The sequence below is a fragment of the Pteropus medius genome, unplaced genomic scaffold (assembly GCF_902729225.1).
Source record: "Pteropus medius unplaced genomic scaffold, Ma_sr-lr_union100, whole genome shotgun sequence".
NCBI lineage: Eukaryota > Metazoa > Chordata > Mammalia > Chiroptera > Pteropodidae > Pteropus > Pteropus medius.
In genome coordinates this window covers 326,405-344,470 of record NW_024342474.1, presented here as the reverse complement: position 1 = coordinate 344,470, position 18,066 = coordinate 326,405, and the positions used below count along the sequence as shown (strand labels likewise).

Here is an 18,066-nt window from a genome sequence, read left to right as displayed (position 1 = left end):
CTGGAGAACCTGGTGGTCGGAATTGGGGATTCGGGGAAGGGGCTTTTACTGCTTTAGGGACACCGGCGAGGGGTTCATGGGTGGACAAACTTGCGGAGCAAGACGGAGTCTGGAAGGGGGACTAACGAGAGACGCGTGTGTAGAAGAGGGGACCGACGGAGAGGGGACCCGAGCCGGGTCTGCGTGGGGGCGGGGGCGCGTGTCGACGTCGACCGAACAGCTTGGTATGCAAACGAGATGTAAAACAGCATGCAGATGAGTGCAATGTTTTTTGGCACTTCGCTCAGGTCCTGAGCCCAGCGGAGCTACACTCCCAGTTTCTGGGTCCCATTCTGTGACGGGGCTTGGGAGCCGTGTCCAGAGGGGCGGATCCTGGCCGTGGGAGCTGCAGTTTTACGGGGCACTTCGCCAGCTGGGTCAGGAGCTGGGGAGGCCGACGGTTGCTGGGAAAGAAGGGGCAGCGCTAGGGGGACCAGGGCGGGGGCCAGCCCGGGGCGTCCTCCCCTCGCTCCACCTCCGCATGATACAAAAGGGCCTCTGTCTTCGCTACAGCCAGCAGGGAAGGGATCTGGGTGGTGGCCCCTCTACGCTCCCTGGTTTTGTGTGTAAGGGAAACAGACTGTGGCTCGGTGGCTGTCCTCTATCTCCTAGTCTCGGCAAAACATAAGAATCCAGCCAGAGGAACCCTGAGAATCTGTCCCCTGTCTGCAGGCACTGCTGCAGCGCCCATTTGCTTCGCTTCCAGAGTTGCAACTCCAGCACGCGGAGGGCGGCAGCAGAGGGCTCTTTAAGGGGTGCGGCCAGTGTTTCCTAGGGCCGCCTCCTCTGATTTGACTTAGTGCTTGCTAGACTGGCTCGCGCCTCCACCAACCGCTTTTTCTTCTTCTTCCCGTCTCTTCCCTGATCCCGGATGTGGAAGCAGGGGTAGGTCAGTGGCCGCGGCGCGGACGGAAGGCGGAAGCAGAGCGTGAGCGGGAGTGGGAGCCGGGGGAGCTGCTCTCGTAGCTCCCCCTGGCCCTGGGCCCGGCTGCTCGAGGGGGAGGAGTTACCGCCGCTCTTCGGTACGTCACCTTCGTTTCCTCTACCCAGCCCAAGGGTTCCCTGGCCCTCTGTCTCAGGGGCAACCCCAAGCTCTGCCCCCAGGTTTTCCTTGAAGGCTGCGCGGTCCCCACCCTTTTCTGGCAGCCTGCGGCCCCCCTTTTCGATCGTCTTTCCTTTTTTTACAGGAGTGACCCCAGGGCCACACCCTTTGCCGTACCTCCTCCTTTCTCTGATTCAGGACCATGTCTGGAGAGAGAAAAAAACTAGGGATTTGCAAGATGGGGCAGGGAGCAGTGTTGTGGTTAATATAGTATTGGCTTATTGCTAGGGGTAACGAATGCCTCAGAAGAACTGGGGAAAACAAGGGAGGTGGATGCATTAAATATATTACTAATTTAAGATTGTTTAACCCCTTGGTCCTATCCTTGATCATCCCCACTTTTATATCTTTGTTACAGGCATCAGAATTTACCATGATGGCTGTTACCTAAAATCCTCAGGGAGACCCGGGGTCATGGCCCAGAAGCACCCCGGAGAAAGAGGGTTGTGTGGAGCCCACCACAGTGGTGGTTCCGCCCTCAGGACGTTAGGACCCTCTGTGGACCCTGAAATACTTTCATTCTCAGGACTCAAGGACTCAGCGGGGCCTGCTCCTAATGGTACCCGCTGCCTCACAGAACACTCTAGTCCTAAGTACACACAGCCCCCAAATGCAGCCCACTGGTCGGATCCAAGCCATGGCCCCCCAAGGGGTCCAGGACCCCCTAGAGATGGAGAGGACCCTGATCAGAGTGAGGCATCTTCAGAAGAAGAGTCAGGAGCGGACCAGGAACTCTCAAGAGAGAATGAGGCTGGGTACCAAGAGGATGGGAACCCTTCTTTTCTTTCCATTCCATCTGCTTGCAACTGCCAGGGAACCTCTGGAATTCCTGAAGGGTCTTACTCTGAAGGAGGAGATAGCTCTTGTAGCAACTTTTGCCACCACTGTACTTCTCCAGTTTTGGGGGAAGATGAAGAGCTGGAAGAATATGATGAGGAGGAGCCCAAGTTCCCCAGTGATTTTTCACGTGTGCCCAGTGGAAAGAAACCCCCACCCCGGAGACAGCGGCACCGTGCTTCAGCCAAGGAGGATACTCGGGAGGGTGGACGCAGAGATCCCAGGTCCCCTGGTCGACATAGGCTGGGCCGGAAACGAAGTCAGGCTGATAAACGCAGAGGCCTGGGATTGTGGGGAGCAGAGGAACTGTGTCAGCTCGGACAGGCAGGTTTCTGGAGGCTGATCAAACTGCTGGTATTGGTGGGAGAGTATGTGGAAACTTGTGGCCATCTCATCTATGCATGCAGGCAGCTGAAAGGCAGTGATCTGGACCTTTTTCGAGACTGGGTGGGAATCTGGGCAGGGCGGCTAGGGGGCTGGGCCCAGGTGATGTTCCAGTTTCTGAGCCAGGGAATTTGCTATGGGGCATGGCTGTTCACCCGTTTTCTTAGGCTACTGGGTGCTTTGCTGCTCCTGTTTCTGGCCCTCTTTTTGGGCTGTCTGCAGTTGGGCTGGCGATTTCTGGTGGGACTGGGTGATCGTTTAGGTTGGAGGGGTAAAGCCATCTGGCTCTTCTCTTGGCTGGATTCTCCCACCGTGCAGCGTTGCCTGATTCTGTTGAGAGATAGCAGGCCATGGCAGCAGCTGGTAAGAATGGTTCAGTGGGGTTGGCTGGAGTTGCCTTGGGTCAAACAGAGGACTAACAGGCAGGGGAATGCACCTGTAGCTAGCAGTCGCTACTGCCAACCTGAAGAAGAAATGGCTCGACTCTTGACCATGGCTGGGGTTCCTGAAGATGAGCTAAACCCTTTCCATGTGTTGGGGGTTGAAGCCACAGCATCAGATGTTGAACTGAAGAAAGCCTATAGGCAGCTGGCAGTGATGGTGAGTATTCTTCCCCTCTGTTTCTTGGCCCTCTTTCATTCCCATATTTTCGATTCTAATTTTAGGGAGAGTAGAATAAAGGGAAGGCAGAGAAGAAAGTCAACTTAAAGCTGAAGAGGAACTAATTAATTCTTAGGAAAGAGTCCCCTTTGCTATGGGATCTGAATTTCCCTTCATTTTAAGTTTTTTTTGCCATGAAGATTCTTTTTAATGAAAAGAAATGAACCTGATATATCAGGCAGTTTTGGACTCACTCACCCTGAAATATCCAGACAGAAGTCCCTCTGACTAGGGTGGAGAAGAGGCCTAGTCAGAAAGCCTGTTAGTTCCTCTCCCTGAATAAATGAGTGTGTTTGGAACACAGGGAAATCCAACTATCTCTCTCAGAAAGGCAAGTGTGGACCTAGTGTGGGAAAGTTCAGGGCATACATGTTAGTGATTATTCCAGGACCAGGTGAAAGAAAAGCTATTTATTTCAAGGCCAGCAACCCAGAGTAGGAAAGGGAAGGAGAATGGAATGTAAATCATAGATATGTGCATGTGTATGTCATACATGAAAATATGGTTGCTTTAATTGATAAAAGGAGAGTTACAGGTGGGAGCTGTAACATACTACATGCTTGAGGGAAATGATTTAATACAAGCATGCAATCACATTGTTATTAGAAGTTGATATTAGATTGCTATTTTTATTTTCTTAGGTTGCTATTTTTAGATGACATTGCTATTTCTGTACAAGTAAAACTATATTATGAATGTAAGTAATGTGTGTAAATTGCACTGGAGGCCTGTTTGACTGAATGTATGGAACTGAACTGGTAAAATATTACAGTGTGCAAATTACTTCAGTGGTTGCATGACACCAAAGAATGGGCAGCTATTGTTCTCATTAACCATTCAAGATACAATAAAGTACCAGATTATAACTTACCAGAGGGCTAAATTAGTTTAGTGGGAAATGCTTGTCCCTTAGTGGATAGCCTGGGATATTCTTAGAGTGGGGAACTACTTATTCTCAAATTATTAAAAATAGTGGAGCTCTTTTCTCACCTTCATGTCTTTTAGCAGACATCCTCTCTTGGGTAATATCATTCTTACAAAATTTCCGATTTCCAACTTACTTTCTTGGAATAGAGATGATGTAAGTTCCCTGATCCTCAACACACCTGTCCCACACACTAAAGCTCCAAGTTCTCCCTTGTTCTGGGCCAAAGTGTCTGTTGGTTTCTTTTATAGAAACCTCTCACTCCTCTTATTAGGCTCCAGAGTGACCATGACTAAAAGGCTGTTCTATAAGCTTTGGAATATGGGAGATTAACAGTATTCTGCTTGTTTGGTATCAGTCAGGAGACTAGCTTTATCTTATTTTTTAGGAATGAAGATGGGAACAATCAGGAAGCTGTAGGAAGAGAGGATATTATTTATCTTGGAGAAAAGGCTGAAAATTGGATTTAAAAAAGCCTGTGAGGGTCATGATATGCTATTTCATTTGTGGGACAGAAAGGCAAACTATTGTAGGATGTTTTCATTAGATACAAGAATTTTCTAGTTAGAAAAGAGTGAGTTTGAGGACCTAATATCTTTGGAATTCTTACTTTGACTCACAATAAAGGTAAAATATGAGGGCTTAGTATGCATGTGCCAGGTAGGGTGACCACCCATCCCTGTTTGCTTGGGATTGAGCGTTTCTGACACATGAATTTAAGTGCTAAAACTGGGATAATCCCAGGCACAATGGGATGGCAGATCATCCTAGTACCAGATTCTGCACTAAATACTTGACATGTATTCTCATTTAATACTCCCAATAATCCAGGATAGATAAAATATTCTGTCATGTTGCTAGTGACAGAGCTGGGACATGAAATGAGATCTATCTGAAGAGCCAGAGCAATTAATTAAGCTATACTGACTCCAAAAACATGGTGAAAGAGAACCCTTTGACTTAAGGTTATTTTGATCCAAGATGAGGAGAGAGTTGGAATGGATTTGTGATGAAATCTTTGTCTTAGTAGGTTCATCCTGACAAAAATCATCATCCCCGGGCTGAGGAAGCCTTCAAGGTTTTGCGGGCAGCTTGGGACATTGTCAGCAACCCTGAAAGGCGGAAGGAATATGAGATGTAAGTTGGAGATGGGGATTTGTCAGGTGGGGTAAATGAATAATCTTCAATAGCTGAGGTCCCTGGACTAGTGGATGGAGGCTCTCTGAGGTGAACTGAGGTTGCTTGTCTTTCTAGTGGCCTCAAGAGGCCAACAGATATGTCTCCCTTTGTCCCTTGCTCAATACCCTTTGATTTACAAAGCCTTTCTTCCCTTAGGAAACGAATGGCAGAGAATGAGCTGAGCCGGTCAGTGAATGAGTTTCTGTCCAAGCTGCAGGATGACCTCAAAGAGGCAATGAATACTATGATGTGCAGCCGATGCCAGGGAAAGCATAGGTATGAAATAGCACAGGAATGGGACAGCCACAGCTTAGGGAATAGGTAGTGAAAAACCCTGTGAGTATGATTGATAGTTGTGGGATGTTGCTGATGAGTAAAAAGACCTTTAGGTTTCCACTTCTGCTATATTGTCAAGAGATTGGGGATTTGAATTAGCAGTAAGAAAAAAAGATATTTTTTAGCTTTGAGATAGAAGGTTGAGGGGAGGGTGTACGTAAGCGTATGTAACAACTGAGTGGAGATAATATGTTTTAGCCACAATGGTAATGAATGATGAAACTACATCAACACCACAGGCTTGACAAATTATTAAGGAACTGTCCTTTTGTTGGGTTGCAGGAGGTTTGAAATGGACCGAGAGCCTAAGAGTGCCAGATACTGTGCTGAGTGTAACAGGCTGCACCCTGCTGAAGAAGGAGACTTTTGGGCAGAGTCAAGCATGTTGGGCCTCAAGATCACCTACTTTGCGCTGATGGATGGAAAGGTGTATGACATCACAGGTACACTTCTGTCTTCTAGAAATATAGCGCATATATGCTCAAAACTGTGATGTATTGGCTAATTATTTCTCATGCTTATAGAGTGGGCTGGATGCCAGCGTGTGGGAATCTCCCCAGATACCCACAGAGTCCCCTATCACATCTCATTTGGTTCTCGGATCCCAGGCACCAGTGGGCGACAGAGGTAGGTGGTATTTCTTTCAGCAATCTATTTACTATTCTAGTTCTGAATATGGTTTCAGATGACATGCTGTTTAGGATACGTAGATGTCTCACCCTTCAAGAAGTTTGGTAACTGACTCAACATATCTTTAACTTAGGTATAAATAGGTGACATAGGTAACCATTTGACTCTTACTCTCTCGTTTCATTATTGTTTTTCTCTCAGAGCCACCCAAGGAGCCCCTCCTGCTGACCTTCAGGATTTCTTGAACCGGATCTTTCAAGTACCCCCAGGACAGATGTCCAATGGGAACTCCTTTACAGCTCCTCAGACTGGCCCTGGGGCTACCACAGCCTCCAGGCCCAACAGCACAGTACCTAAAGGAGAAGCCAAACCGAAAAGGCGGAAGAAAGTGAGGAGGCCCTTCCAACGTTGACACTCCTTCTCTTCTTTTTTAAATCAATGTCAGGGAGTCAAAAGGGCTGTGTACAGCACAGGATGGAGTTTGGTTTATTTTTAAATATTTTAAAAAAGGGAAAATTTTAAGCTCAAATTGTTCACTCAGTACTTGTAGGAAGCCCCGGAACCACTCTCCCTCCACCAGCATCCAGAAACTGAATCTTGTCTTCTGACAATACCAAAGAAAATAGGGGGTGGCTAGAGCAAAGAACCTAGGGCATGGACCTGGGCTGGACAGTATCTCCCATAGTAGTGTAGGAACTGGGTATTTCCTGAGGTCTGTATGCCTTTGTCTTGTCTTTTGCTTCTACAGCAGATGACACTTTCCACCCTCTTTTTAAACTATAAGTCTATCTTATTTCTTGACCTATTTCAGGAGGGAGCCCCTCCTTTACCCCAATATACTAGTTAAAAGACAGAATAAGAAAGCATGTAGCCCTAATTATAGGAGATACATAGAGTTCAGAGAGGGAGAACTCTGAAATTTTCCTCTGACTTTCACCTTGTGGGTAATTGCCCAACTTTATGCTTGTTACTGCAGGGATGGCCAAAACTAATAATTTTTAAAAAGCAGACTCATTCCCTCTGCCCTTGGGTGAGGGGGAAGGATAAAGAGGCTCCTGGCAGCCCCCTTATGATCCAAGGGTTTGTATTTTTTTAAGTTTGTTCATATTTGTATGTACATATCTATTTAAAGCCAGGGATTATCTTTCTATAAATATATAACTGGCAACCTGTATCTTCCCTCTCTTCTTTACCCATGTAGTTGGAGTCCTTTTTCTCTTTTGAGAATCGTTTCTCTACTAAGTTTTAGCTGAGAGTGAAGGACAACTCCTACTGAACCAAGGGAGAAGGGTAAAAGATATCTTAGAGAAGTTTTGTACCTAGGTCACTGTTCCATTTTTTCCCCCAGCCTTATGAAGACATCTCCCTACCCTTCTTGCTGACCAAACTGTAGCCGTATCTGGCAAAAAAAATTATCTTTATTATAAGGAAAATACAAGCAAAACAGCTGGAAAGTGGTAGGGGTGGAAGATATGGAAAAACTTAATTACCACACATGGCTTCCTGTGGTGGAGGAAAGTGATTGGTCCCTTACCTGCCTCTCCTGATTCCAAGAAGCTTGCTCCTAGCAGGGCTGGGCCCAGGGAGCCCTGTTTTCCAATCTATTCTCTTCTTGGAAGTTTAGGAAAGGTTGTATAGTTCTCAAGCTTTCAAGATACAGAAGACAGTATGGAGAAAGGAAGGATGTTACAGCTTTTTGTGCCATAGTCGTCCCAGCCCCATCCCTCAGTATTTATTGATGCCAAAGAGACGGACCCCATGGAATTGGGGCAACTTAGGCAGCAGTACACTGAGCAATGAGGTTGTGTTGATGAGGAAGTGAGCAGCATCATACTTGGTGTAGAAGCTGGCTAGGAGGTAGCTGGGGAGAGAAGAAATAGGTTGAGTGAAGTTAGCCTTCCCTATCCATGTTCATGCCTTTCCAGCAACTTTCTCTATTTTAAATGACCAGTTTTATTGCATGTAGTCCTGGGATATCTGAAAGTACACCAGCAATATTAACAGTATTTACTTTGGTGCTGGGGAGATAATCAGGTAGCACCTTTAACTGGAGATCTGTAAGTTTGTGTGTTTTTTGTTAATGATATAACAGCAAATGACAGCTGAAGCAGTTTCAGTCTGTGTGACTCTTAAACGAGTCTTCTTTGCTTCTACTCTCCACAGTCAGTTTTCAGATTTACATTAGTTCTGCCTTGATTTATTTACTTCTTTTGAAGTGTAAAATCATTTGGTTTTACTTGGTTTTCAGTCCCTTCTCTACTTTACCAAGGAGGCAGCAAGGAACATTTGATTATTGCCTGGACTTTTTAACTGTACTCCTTAGATTTAGACCTTCTATGCCATAATATCTTCAAAGAGTCTGAGTAGTCTGCTTTTTTTAAAGCTTTCCTGTGGGCCTTTGTACCTTGGTCTTGGAGCATCTCCCATATCTCCCCCTAGACTTACAGTACAATAGGAGAGATACTGAGGAATTTGCGGGAAGAAGTAAATTGGAGCCCGTAGTCCATCTGTTCCCAGTGTGTCAGTAGCCGAGCTTTTCCTTGGTCAGGAGTCTCAAAGGGTGTCCCTTTCACTGTATGTAGGAAGACATACATAGCCTGGAAGGAGAGAAGAGGGCAGTGTGAAGGGGCAGAATGTAGTCCCTTAGCCCAAGACTTAGGCTAAGATCCCAAAAGGAAGACATATCCCCAAATAATTCGGGATTTTCCTTTTTTTTGGTGGGAAAGGCCTGGTGTGGGTGTAAGGGTGTGGTTTAGTGCTCACCAAGTTATGGATGACGTTGGTCAGGGTCCAGACAACAGGAATGCTGAAGAAGGGGATGCTGAGTAGAACCACATGCAGCAGTCCTACCAAGGTGATGTAGGCCAGCCAGATGCCCCGGCTACTCATCACTCGAGTGTTGGGGTTTACTTCGCTGTGTGCCACCCCCACATTCATCCTACCACAGTGAGGGATCAGGCAGGAGTCCATCTCAATTTCCTCTCAACCTATTTTTGAATTCGTTTCCCCACATTGTCTCCTGAATAGCCCAAATCCCCTGAACTCTATTGGGGATGAAAGAACATCCCCATCATGCACAAAGAAAAAACTGAAGACTTGGTGTGGGGGGAACATAAAAGGCAAGAGAGTTCTCTCTACATCTTAGAGACATACGGTAATCTTTACACATCAACTATAACTTGAAGGAGTAAGCCTAGGCTTTGGGCACCTGCTTCAAGGAGCAAGGGAAACAAGTATCTTACTCTCCTGAAGTTAATAAGGAATCATGAAGAGGTTACATACACCCAGAATTCCAGAAGAGGATCATGGGACACAAAGAATCACTGAGCGAGTAAAGCTACTTCTAATCCCTACCTTTTTTTCTGGGGCTTGCCTGCCCTGTCTCCCATACGCTTGGCTGTAAACAACCAGCATCCCAATTCCTTCTCTCAAGCGTGGGGCGCTGCAAAAATTTGCTCAGGGATTTTGGACTGAACTAGGAAGTTACCTGAATTTGAGCGCCTCGAGAGGTGGAGCTCTACCTCCGAAGCCAGGAGCGGCTTTGACCGTCTGAACTTGCCTCTTTAAAATCGTGGTAGCTCTAAAGTTGATGCCTGCCCTTTCCTACCTAAAATTCCCTAAACCCTACGATTGAGCCTGTCCCATGCTCCTCCCAGCTTTCCTCACATTCGTCGGCTCTCTTCAGCGCTCCTCTCTTGGTATTTAACTCGCCGCCGCTCCACCCAATCCACCTCTTCGTCTCCCACCATTTTTCCTTAGCACCCCTTTCCCGTCTTTCGGAAGCCCCTACCTGCCAGCTTCAGAAACGGCTATGGGTCCGACGCTCACTTCTACACCTGTAGTCTCCAGGAAGCATCCGCCTTCGCCCGTCTGCGCTTTCCTATTGGTGGAACAGAATCAGCGCTGCCACCACGCATTGGTTGGCGGTCTGCAATGGGAATGCACAATTGGTCGCTATTTCCGTCGTTCAGAAGGTACAGAACCCGCCCCTCTCCCTGCCCCACCTTGCGAGAGAGGTGGGGAAAGCTGCCTAGAGGAGTGAGAGGGACGTCAGCTATTGACTAATGGGAAGAGTTGATGGTATGAGGTGGTAGTAAGAGTGTCAGTGATTGGTTGTTCCTGGTTGTCTGCGCCTAGGCGGGAGTTCCTGGAGGCGGGGGCAGCGGGTGGGGGCCTAGTGGAGTGGAGGGGTAACAAGATGGCGGCGGAGACGGTGGAGCTCCATAAGCTGAAGGTACCGTGAAAGGAGGAAAGGGCTGACTTGGACTTTTCTGGGGACTGAATTCTGCCAGGTGGCTTGTGCTTTTTCCTACGTGTTCTCCTTGCGGGCTTTTCCACTTTTTTCTGGCTTCCGCCGTAGTTCTTTTGTGCTTCCGATCTTCCCCACTACGCCTTCCCTAATTTCCCGTGCTCTTCACGGCTTTACTGTGTCTGTACTTGTTCTTTCGGCTCCCTTCTTCATCCTTATGTCGTCTGCCACTTTTCCACCAGGTTGTGTAAATGCCTTCAACCTGTTCTCTCCTCGTTTTTCGTCAGAGCTGCATTACGTCAGTGGTCCCCTCCTCTTTGCCCCATTCCAGACCTAGGACCCCTTTTTCTTCTCTGGGTTGATGCTTTCCTACCTATTGTGTCCTAAGCTGAGATTCCCGTTAGCAGATAATGGCACCTTTTTGTATTTCTATCTATCTATGTCTCAAACATTATCCAGAAAATGCTTCCACTCCCTTTCTTTAAATGAGATTACGCCCCCGGGGTGGGTTGTGTGTGGGGGGGGACTTTGAAACCTGAAGCGAGGCCTCAGAAGATTGGCCTCCCCACAGAAACCTGGAGATTAGGAGATCTTCAGAGTTAGTAAAGGCACAGATAGCTCAGATTTAAGGTTTTCGCGTTCTCTCGCGCGGTTCTCCGCCGGCCAGCCTCACCTCCCTACCCCCTACCGCCAGAGAGGCAACTCACTAGTAGCTGTAATGTTTTGGAAAAACATTTCCAAGGTTAGGGTTATCTTTGTCCCATTTCATATCGCGGGTGACCCTGCATCTCTTGGTATCACCACTGGGTGACACTCTCAGTCACAGAAGCTGTTATAAGTTGTCTTTTGAGAATTTTGGTAGCTTTCTCACATACAGATGATTATTTTCATGGAAGAACAGAGTAGTTTCTTTTAGAACGAATTGAAGGAATATCCTGATTAGTTGTCCATTGTAGTTTTAGTTTTCCCATTAAATGTTTTGCTCATATCATCCTGGGAACCTTGGACAAACCAAGCCGATTTAGCTGAAGCTTAAAATTGGTCCTTTAAAGCTTGTTGAGCTTAAAAACAAGCAAAATAAGTAATGAGAGTAAGGGCAGAGAGAGATCTTTTTAGTCACTTATTAGTTGATATCAGTTAGCTTTTTTGTGAAAGTTGATAGATTTCTTACTCTTGGATTCTAAATTGTGCTATTGAGTTTTTGTGTTATCCTGGAATTACTGTTAACTTGTTACCTGAAATGTGTAGATTATCAGTAGTCTCCTAATACCACAAGTAGAAAAAATTGAGCAACCACCTCCATTGCATGTATACTTGAATAAATTATGTACTACCATACTGTCATGTATGTTAAAAACATACACAGAAAAGGAATTTTTTTGCTATTTAATTTAATTTATTACAAATTAATAAAATAAGTTTCAAGTGTACAATTCACCAGTATGTCAGAAAAGGAGTTTTCAAATGAATGAGATAAAAAGGAAATATGAATAGATGATCAAATAGTTTCTTCCTATTTGTCCCATTTTTGAAACCCCTGGAGTTTGGCACCAGCCTTATGACTTGCCTTTATGGATTTTGTGTTGATTTATGGAGTTCCTCCTTCCCTAAAATCTATTTGTTAGGTCAACATTAAATTTTATTTTGATTGGATAATGTCCTCTGACCTGATTTCAGGTATTATAGTCTAAGGGAACACGAGGCACTCCTGACAGCCTAAAAAGGATTCACTCTTTTAATCACATTTGCTTGTCTTTGCTTTTTCTCTAGAGCACTTCTTAACCTTTTGGAGGTCACAGATATCTTTGAAACTCTGATGAAAGGTACGGACCCTCTCCCCAGAAAAAGGCATGTACACGTGCTTTGCATGCGATTTGAGGGGCTTCATAAAACTACCTTGTAGCCCTGAGGAGTCCATGGACCTCTGGTTAAGAACCTATGCCTTTAATTCTGACTTCCAGGATAGTTAATGTTTGGTGCCACTATTGATCTTGATGGAGTGATCCTAGTTTTTGGGTTGACTTAGGGTTTTGTCTCTTTTTAAAAAAAAAATCTTTCCATTTTTATGAAGAGATTTTGGGTTTTTAGAATGGGATCTCAGAGGAAAGGAACAAGCTACAAAATAGGAAAGAGAAAATATCATCAGAATTAATGTGTAAGTTCACATTAACTGCAAATTCCTCAAGATTTTGTAGAAATGCTGTCATTCTAACATAGTTGTAAGGAGAGACTGAATTGAGGATCAGAATGCTTTGAACTGTAATAGTAGTAGATTTCTAGTCAATGGTGAGAAAAGGGACTACTGCAGAGGAGAGAAGAAGGGTATACTAATGCCAGAGTGTTGAAAACCAGTGAGATGTATGTAATATAGAAGTATGAAGTGCATATATGTTGGTGGTTGAAGGTCATTTGTAAAGGGAACTAGGTAAATTATGTGACTATAAAAGTAGATTGGAGTAATACTGAAAGGAGCCTTTTAAGTTGTGTAAGGCATTTGGTTTTTGTCGTGAAGGCGGGAAGTGGAGAGCCTTTGTAAATTTGAAAGGAACTGGTGTGATCCATGTCTGTTCTTTTGGCAGTATGGAGAATGGGGCCTGGAGAGGGAGAGATTTCACCAGTTATATTTTTTATTATAGAAGTTACTCCCCTGCTTAAAACCTTTTAGCCTTAGACTACCTACCAATTTCTCCAGCTTAATTTCTTACACTCCAACCACAGTGGCTTTATTTTATTTCATTCCTCAAAATGAGTGTGTTCGTTAATTGCTAACACTTACATAGCATTTACTGTGTGACAAGCACTGATAGAAGCTATTTACGTATATAAACCTCTTTAATTTTCACAATAACCCTGTGAAGTAAATGCCTCTATTATTCCCATTTTAAAATGAGAAAAGGAAGCTCAGGGAGATTAACTAAGTAACTTGCCCTAGGTCCCACAGCCAATAAGTGGTTGATCAAATATAGGTAGTTTATCTCCAAAATTCATGCTCTTAATCACTGTACGCTACTACCTCTCCTTACCTCAGAACCCAGAACCTTTACACATGCTTTTGGCTGCAGTGTTTCTGCCACCCCCATCCTCCACATTTTCATTTAATTAACTACCAGTTGCTCTTCAGTCATCAGTCAAACATCTACCCAAGGAACCCTTAAGGTAGGATGGGTTTTCCCTATCCACACACATGGTCAGACCACGTTTTAAATGCTTTCATAGGACGCTGTACTTTTTTATCATTTAAAGTATTATGTATATGATCATTGATTGCCTTGTTATTCTACCATATTGTAAGCTTCATGTGGGTAAGAACTCCTGTTTTGCTGTATCTAAGATAATGCTTGATATGTAGGGGATACTCAATATAACTTTATCAAGTGAATAAACTTAAACCTGAAATAAGGGAGTGGCTATTAGAAAGGGAATGAAATTGAAAAAAATTGGGGATATAGAATCGTTAAGTATTTACAGATCACTCAGATGTGGGAGGAATGAAAAATGACTCCAAGGTTTAAGTAGTGATACCTTTAGTCTAGGTTCGGAGGAAATGAAGCCATTTTTATGCAGGATAGAAGGTAAGTTCAGTTTTGGGCTTGAGTGTCTTTGAAACATGCACTAAGAGATGTCAGTAGTCAGTTGGAAATATGAGTCTCCTGCTCAAGAGTTGAGAGTTGATACAAGGGTTTGGAACTTTTTCAGAAAATATTTATGGAGTACCTACTATATGTCAGCTAACATGGTGCTGGAGATATAGCATTGACCAAAGCAGAAAAAATTCTTGCTGTCAAGGAGCTTATGTTTTACTGGGAGAAGGCGCAATAAAGTAAAATTTATAGTGTTCCAATAGTGATAAGGTCTGTAGAGAAAAATAGGAAAGCAGGATAGGGAGTACAGTAGGAAGAAGGGTATTGTAATTTAAAATAGGGTGATGAGGGAAGACTTCATTGAGAAGAAGATATTTAAACAGAGACTTGAAGGAGGTGAAGGTGTGAGCCTTGCATAAGTGATCATTAGGACTCTGGCTTTTACCCTTAATGAGTTAGGAGACCAATAGAGGATTTTTGAATAGAGGAATGACATGTTCTGACTTAAGTTTTCAAAAGATCACCTTGACTACCTTGTTGAGAATAAACTATAATGAGGCACGAGGGCTGCAGAGGTTTTACTATATGTATTTAAAACCAGAAGGGATTAGATTCTGGATATATATTGAAGGTAGAGCCAACAGAATTTGTCAGTGATTTGATTCTGGGAAGTGAAAAAGTCTTTGATACAAGTGGAATGAAAAGGCCAAAGATGGAGTCTTAGTGAACATCAGTATTTACAGGGTTGAGTGGAAGGAGAGCTAGTAAGGAGGCTGAGAAAGAGAGGGAAGAAGAAAACGGAAAGAGAAAAAGAGAGGTAGAGCTAGAACGTGCACATGAGAGCAGTGTCAGGACCTTGATAGTTAAGATTGGGCTTAAATCAGAGAGACCTGAGCTGGCATGTTGACTCCACTGTTTTTTAGCTGTATGATTTTTAAGCAAATTATTGAATCTCTTTAAGCCTCATTTTCTTAATTTATAAATTGGGATCATAATACCAACTACTTAGGTTTGTTGTAAGGATTAAGTAAGGAAATCACATTACAAATACTTAGCCCTTTGTCTAGAATGTATTAGTACTTGAAAATAAATTTGAGTTCCTATTGTATGAAATGTTAAAAATGATATGAAATATCTCTGCCCTCACAGAGTTTATAAACCATATCAAAAGATAACAGATGAAGAAGATTTGAATCAAAATTTAAACTTAGTAAACAGAAGAAATTGCCGGGTAATAAATAGGTAATGTTAAATATATTATGTGGTCCATAAGTAGGATAATACCTACCTTACTGATAACTGAAAAATAAAATTTTTAGAAATAAATTTTTGAGTAGGTAATTCATGTATAAGTTCACAATTCTAAAGGTACAAAAGGGTATATGGTAAAAAGTTTCCTTCCTACACTTGTCCTCAACAAACTTCTTCCCAGATTCAACCAGTGTTACCTATTTCTTGTCCAGGCATCTTGTGTATCTGTATCACATGGAGTGTGTGTGTGTGTGCGCGTGCGCACGCGCACATTTTCTACATTAACATTAAAGTTAATATCCAGTATATAATGTTCTATACCTTGGTTTTTTAAAATAGCCTTATTGAGATATTCACATACCTTACAATTCACTCAGTATTCCTTGTTTTTTAAATATATTCTTTTAAAATATTTTAAAGGCAAATTCATATGAAAATGGGTAAGATTTGGTATCATAAGTTAGTTATTATTTGAGACTTTAAAAGGTTTTTGTTCTACTGACATAATTGTACCAAAATGAAATATGCTGAAAGAAATGACTTTATTTTCAGCTGTTTCGTGTTTTTACTCATTTATATCTCTTGAAATAATGTCTCAGTATATGAGCAGGACCCACGATGTAATAACTAAAGTAATACAATATGTAAAAAGTATCCGTAACATTTTAATTTGACCAGAGAGGGGACATAGAGGTGCTGAGAAGACTGCTGAATGAACAGAGACTTGGGGTTAGGAACTGGGAGCTGGTGGAGAGCTGAGATATCAGTGACCAAAGGCAATGGCAAGGTCAATGATCAGCAGTGATGGATGCTATCCATGTAAACAACCAGTTGTACCAAGTCTAGATCAGACCATATCACATCAGCATCCTGTGCATAAACCATTAGTGACTGACTGTTTCTCTGTCACCTGGAAGTTTTTGTAATCTTTTCCCTAAATGTAGGCATAATTTTGAGAAGGAAGAAAGGGGAAACAACTCTGTTAGACAGTTGAACTTCGAATTGCCTGAATATGTACCAGGAAAAAAAGAAAAAGAATCGAGGCTTCTGAGGAAGATTAGGAGTTACAGGAAATAAAGAAGTGGTATTGCTTTGTAGACAAACAAGCAACACCCTCTAAACACACGCACGTGTGTGCACGTGCACACACACTATATTTAAAATGTTAGGTGACCTCTAAGTGCTGGGGTTACATAAGACTTATTTTCCTCTATACTTTTTAGAATTTTCAAACTTTGATAATGAACATCATACTTTTATAACAAAAAACTTTTAAAAGTGTTGCTAAAATCAAAAGACTTGTTCTCCAGGAATTTGAAAGAAAATAAAAAAAAAGTACCAAGGTGTGAAAAATCAAGATTCTTAAGAAATGGACCTTAGAGATCACTGAGAATTTAATTCTAGATTAATACTATTCAAGTTATGGCCCTCAGGCCAGTGATTGTCCATGAACTGTTTGTTACTGGTTAGTGATAAGAGAAACAAAAAAAAAATCGAGTAAGCTTTTAGAAGCTTTTATAACAATTTGACATCACTGCTACTACATCCAAAGGTATGATCATTTTTCTAGTAATTGGTTTTTACTGTTTTTTACAAAAGTATCTGTCTACAACTTTTTTGGAGTATTATAAAAAGGTTGGCAGCCCTATCAGTCTACCTATTTAAAAATATACATTGATCTGTGAAATTCAGAAATCTGAGAAGCATCGATTCTGTCCAATCTCGTCTAATCTTTCACCCAGTATCTAACATTTATAAAGTGCTTACTAGCTGCCAAACACTATTCTAAATGCTTTACAAATATTTACTGGTTTAATCTTCATAACTACCTTTTGGTATAGGTACGATTGCATTATCCCCGTTTTATTGGAAACTGAGGCACAGAGAGGTTAAGTTATTCACCCAACTTTACATAGCTGTGAATGGTAAAGCTGGAATTTGAACTCAGGTAGTCTGACTTCAGAAACCATGTTAGGCTATGTAGTCAATCTACACTTTTAATGGAATGTTACCAACTCCGTTTCTCAATGGAGGGTACTTACTATTGGCTTGTTGAGTAGGGCAGTTCACTTTCAATGCTTGCCTGCCTCCTGGAGTCAACTGAATGCTCCACCTGTCTATTGTGGGGGAAAAAGGCTTTCCTTCTCCATTTCCAAATGCTCCCTTGGTTGAAAACCTGGAGATGCACAACATATTCCCTGAATTGTAAAAGTTCTATGGGAATCTGCTTTTTAACTTCTACTGGTTAGTCTTAGATCTGTACTTCAAAACTAGTAAAATCTTTTTTCAGGCCACACATCTAGTTGTGCACTGATCTGCATGTAGGATATCTGGAGCCTTCCTTTTTCTGCTTGTTCCCCTTGGATCAGCATTTTACTATGCTGCCTAAAATAAGAATCTAAAGCCCAGTGAGACTGTTAACGTCATTTAATGTATTCTATTTTTCAGTTACTCATAACCTAGAATTACTTTGGCAGCAGATCATACTGTTAACCCTCTGCACTTGTAATCATCTTAAACCCTGACGTCTTTATTCTTTGAGCTAGATCTTGCTCATCTAGTTTTCGAACAATTTGTTTTGAATGTAAGTGTAGTACCTTATGGATATATCTTATTCTTTTTAAATTGAATCTTCATTTTGGCTTATTGTTATCCCTGAAGAGCTCCCTCCTCCCCTAGCTTAGTTCTGTCAGCGATACATCAATTCTTTCTCCTCCTGTAGTCTGCAAAGTTGATAAGCATACCTGTTAATATCTTTAGTCAAGTTACTGATTTTAAAAATCTTCAACAATACTTGTGGCTTGCCATTAGATATTTTTTTTCCATTTTGACATAGATTCTTTAATTCATTGTTGACATTAAGCTGGCTAACACAGTTACCTAATTCTGCGGT

General features: G+C 42.8%; 3 protein-coding genes across 5 annotated transcripts in view; 2 read left to right on the top strand and 1 right to left on the bottom strand.

Annotated features, from left to right (window-relative positions):
* The first annotated feature begins 11 nt into the window (after nucleotides 1-11).
* Nucleotides 12-7,170, top strand: DNAJC14 (DnaJ heat shock protein family (Hsp40) member C14). 3 transcript variants are annotated; one of them, XM_039865611.1, is made up of 8 exons: nucleotides 12-224; nucleotides 923-1,061; nucleotides 1,500-2,962; nucleotides 4,978-5,084; nucleotides 5,283-5,402; nucleotides 5,745-5,905; nucleotides 5,987-6,089; nucleotides 6,294-7,170. In XM_039865611.1, the coding sequence occupies exons 3-8, from the start codon at nucleotides 1,556-1,558 to the stop codon at nucleotides 6,502-6,504; spliced, it is 2,109 nt and encodes a 702-aa protein (XP_039721545.1). In that variant the 5' UTR covers nucleotides 12-224; nucleotides 923-1,061; nucleotides 1,500-1,555; the 3' UTR covers nucleotides 6,505-7,170. The 3 variants fall into 3 exon arrangements, with proteins under 3 accessions (XP_039721545.1, XP_039721543.1, XP_039721544.1); XM_039865609.1 differs by having other exon boundaries at nucleotides 12-416; XM_039865610.1 differs by lacking the exon at nucleotides 12-224 and having other exon boundaries at nucleotides 832-1,061.
* A 320-nt stretch (nucleotides 7,171-7,490) lies between these two features.
* On the bottom strand, nucleotides 7,491-10,013 carry ORMDL2 (ORMDL sphingolipid biosynthesis regulator 2). The gene is made up of 4 exons (XM_039865621.1): nucleotides 9,883-10,013; nucleotides 8,856-9,030; nucleotides 8,538-8,689; nucleotides 7,491-7,953 (listed from the first exon to the last, which is right to left on the bottom strand). Exons 2-4 carry the CDS (start codon nucleotides 9,027-9,029, stop codon nucleotides 7,818-7,820), a joined length of 462 nt encoding a protein of 153 aa, XP_039721555.1. The 5' UTR covers nucleotide 9,030; nucleotides 9,883-10,013; the 3' UTR covers nucleotides 7,491-7,817.
* Nucleotides 10,014-10,200: 187 nt separating this feature from the next.
* The window catches only part of SARNP (SAP domain containing ribonucleoprotein), a 37,653-nt gene continuing 29,787 nt past the window's right edge, over nucleotides 10,201-18,066 (top strand). Inside the window, exon 1 of the mRNA XM_039865619.1 lies at nucleotides 10,201-10,326. Coding sequence (XP_039721553.1) covers nucleotides 10,291-10,326 — 36 coding nt within the window. The 5' untranslated portion in view covers nucleotides 10,201-10,290. The remainder of the gene's footprint in view (nucleotides 10,327-18,066) is intronic.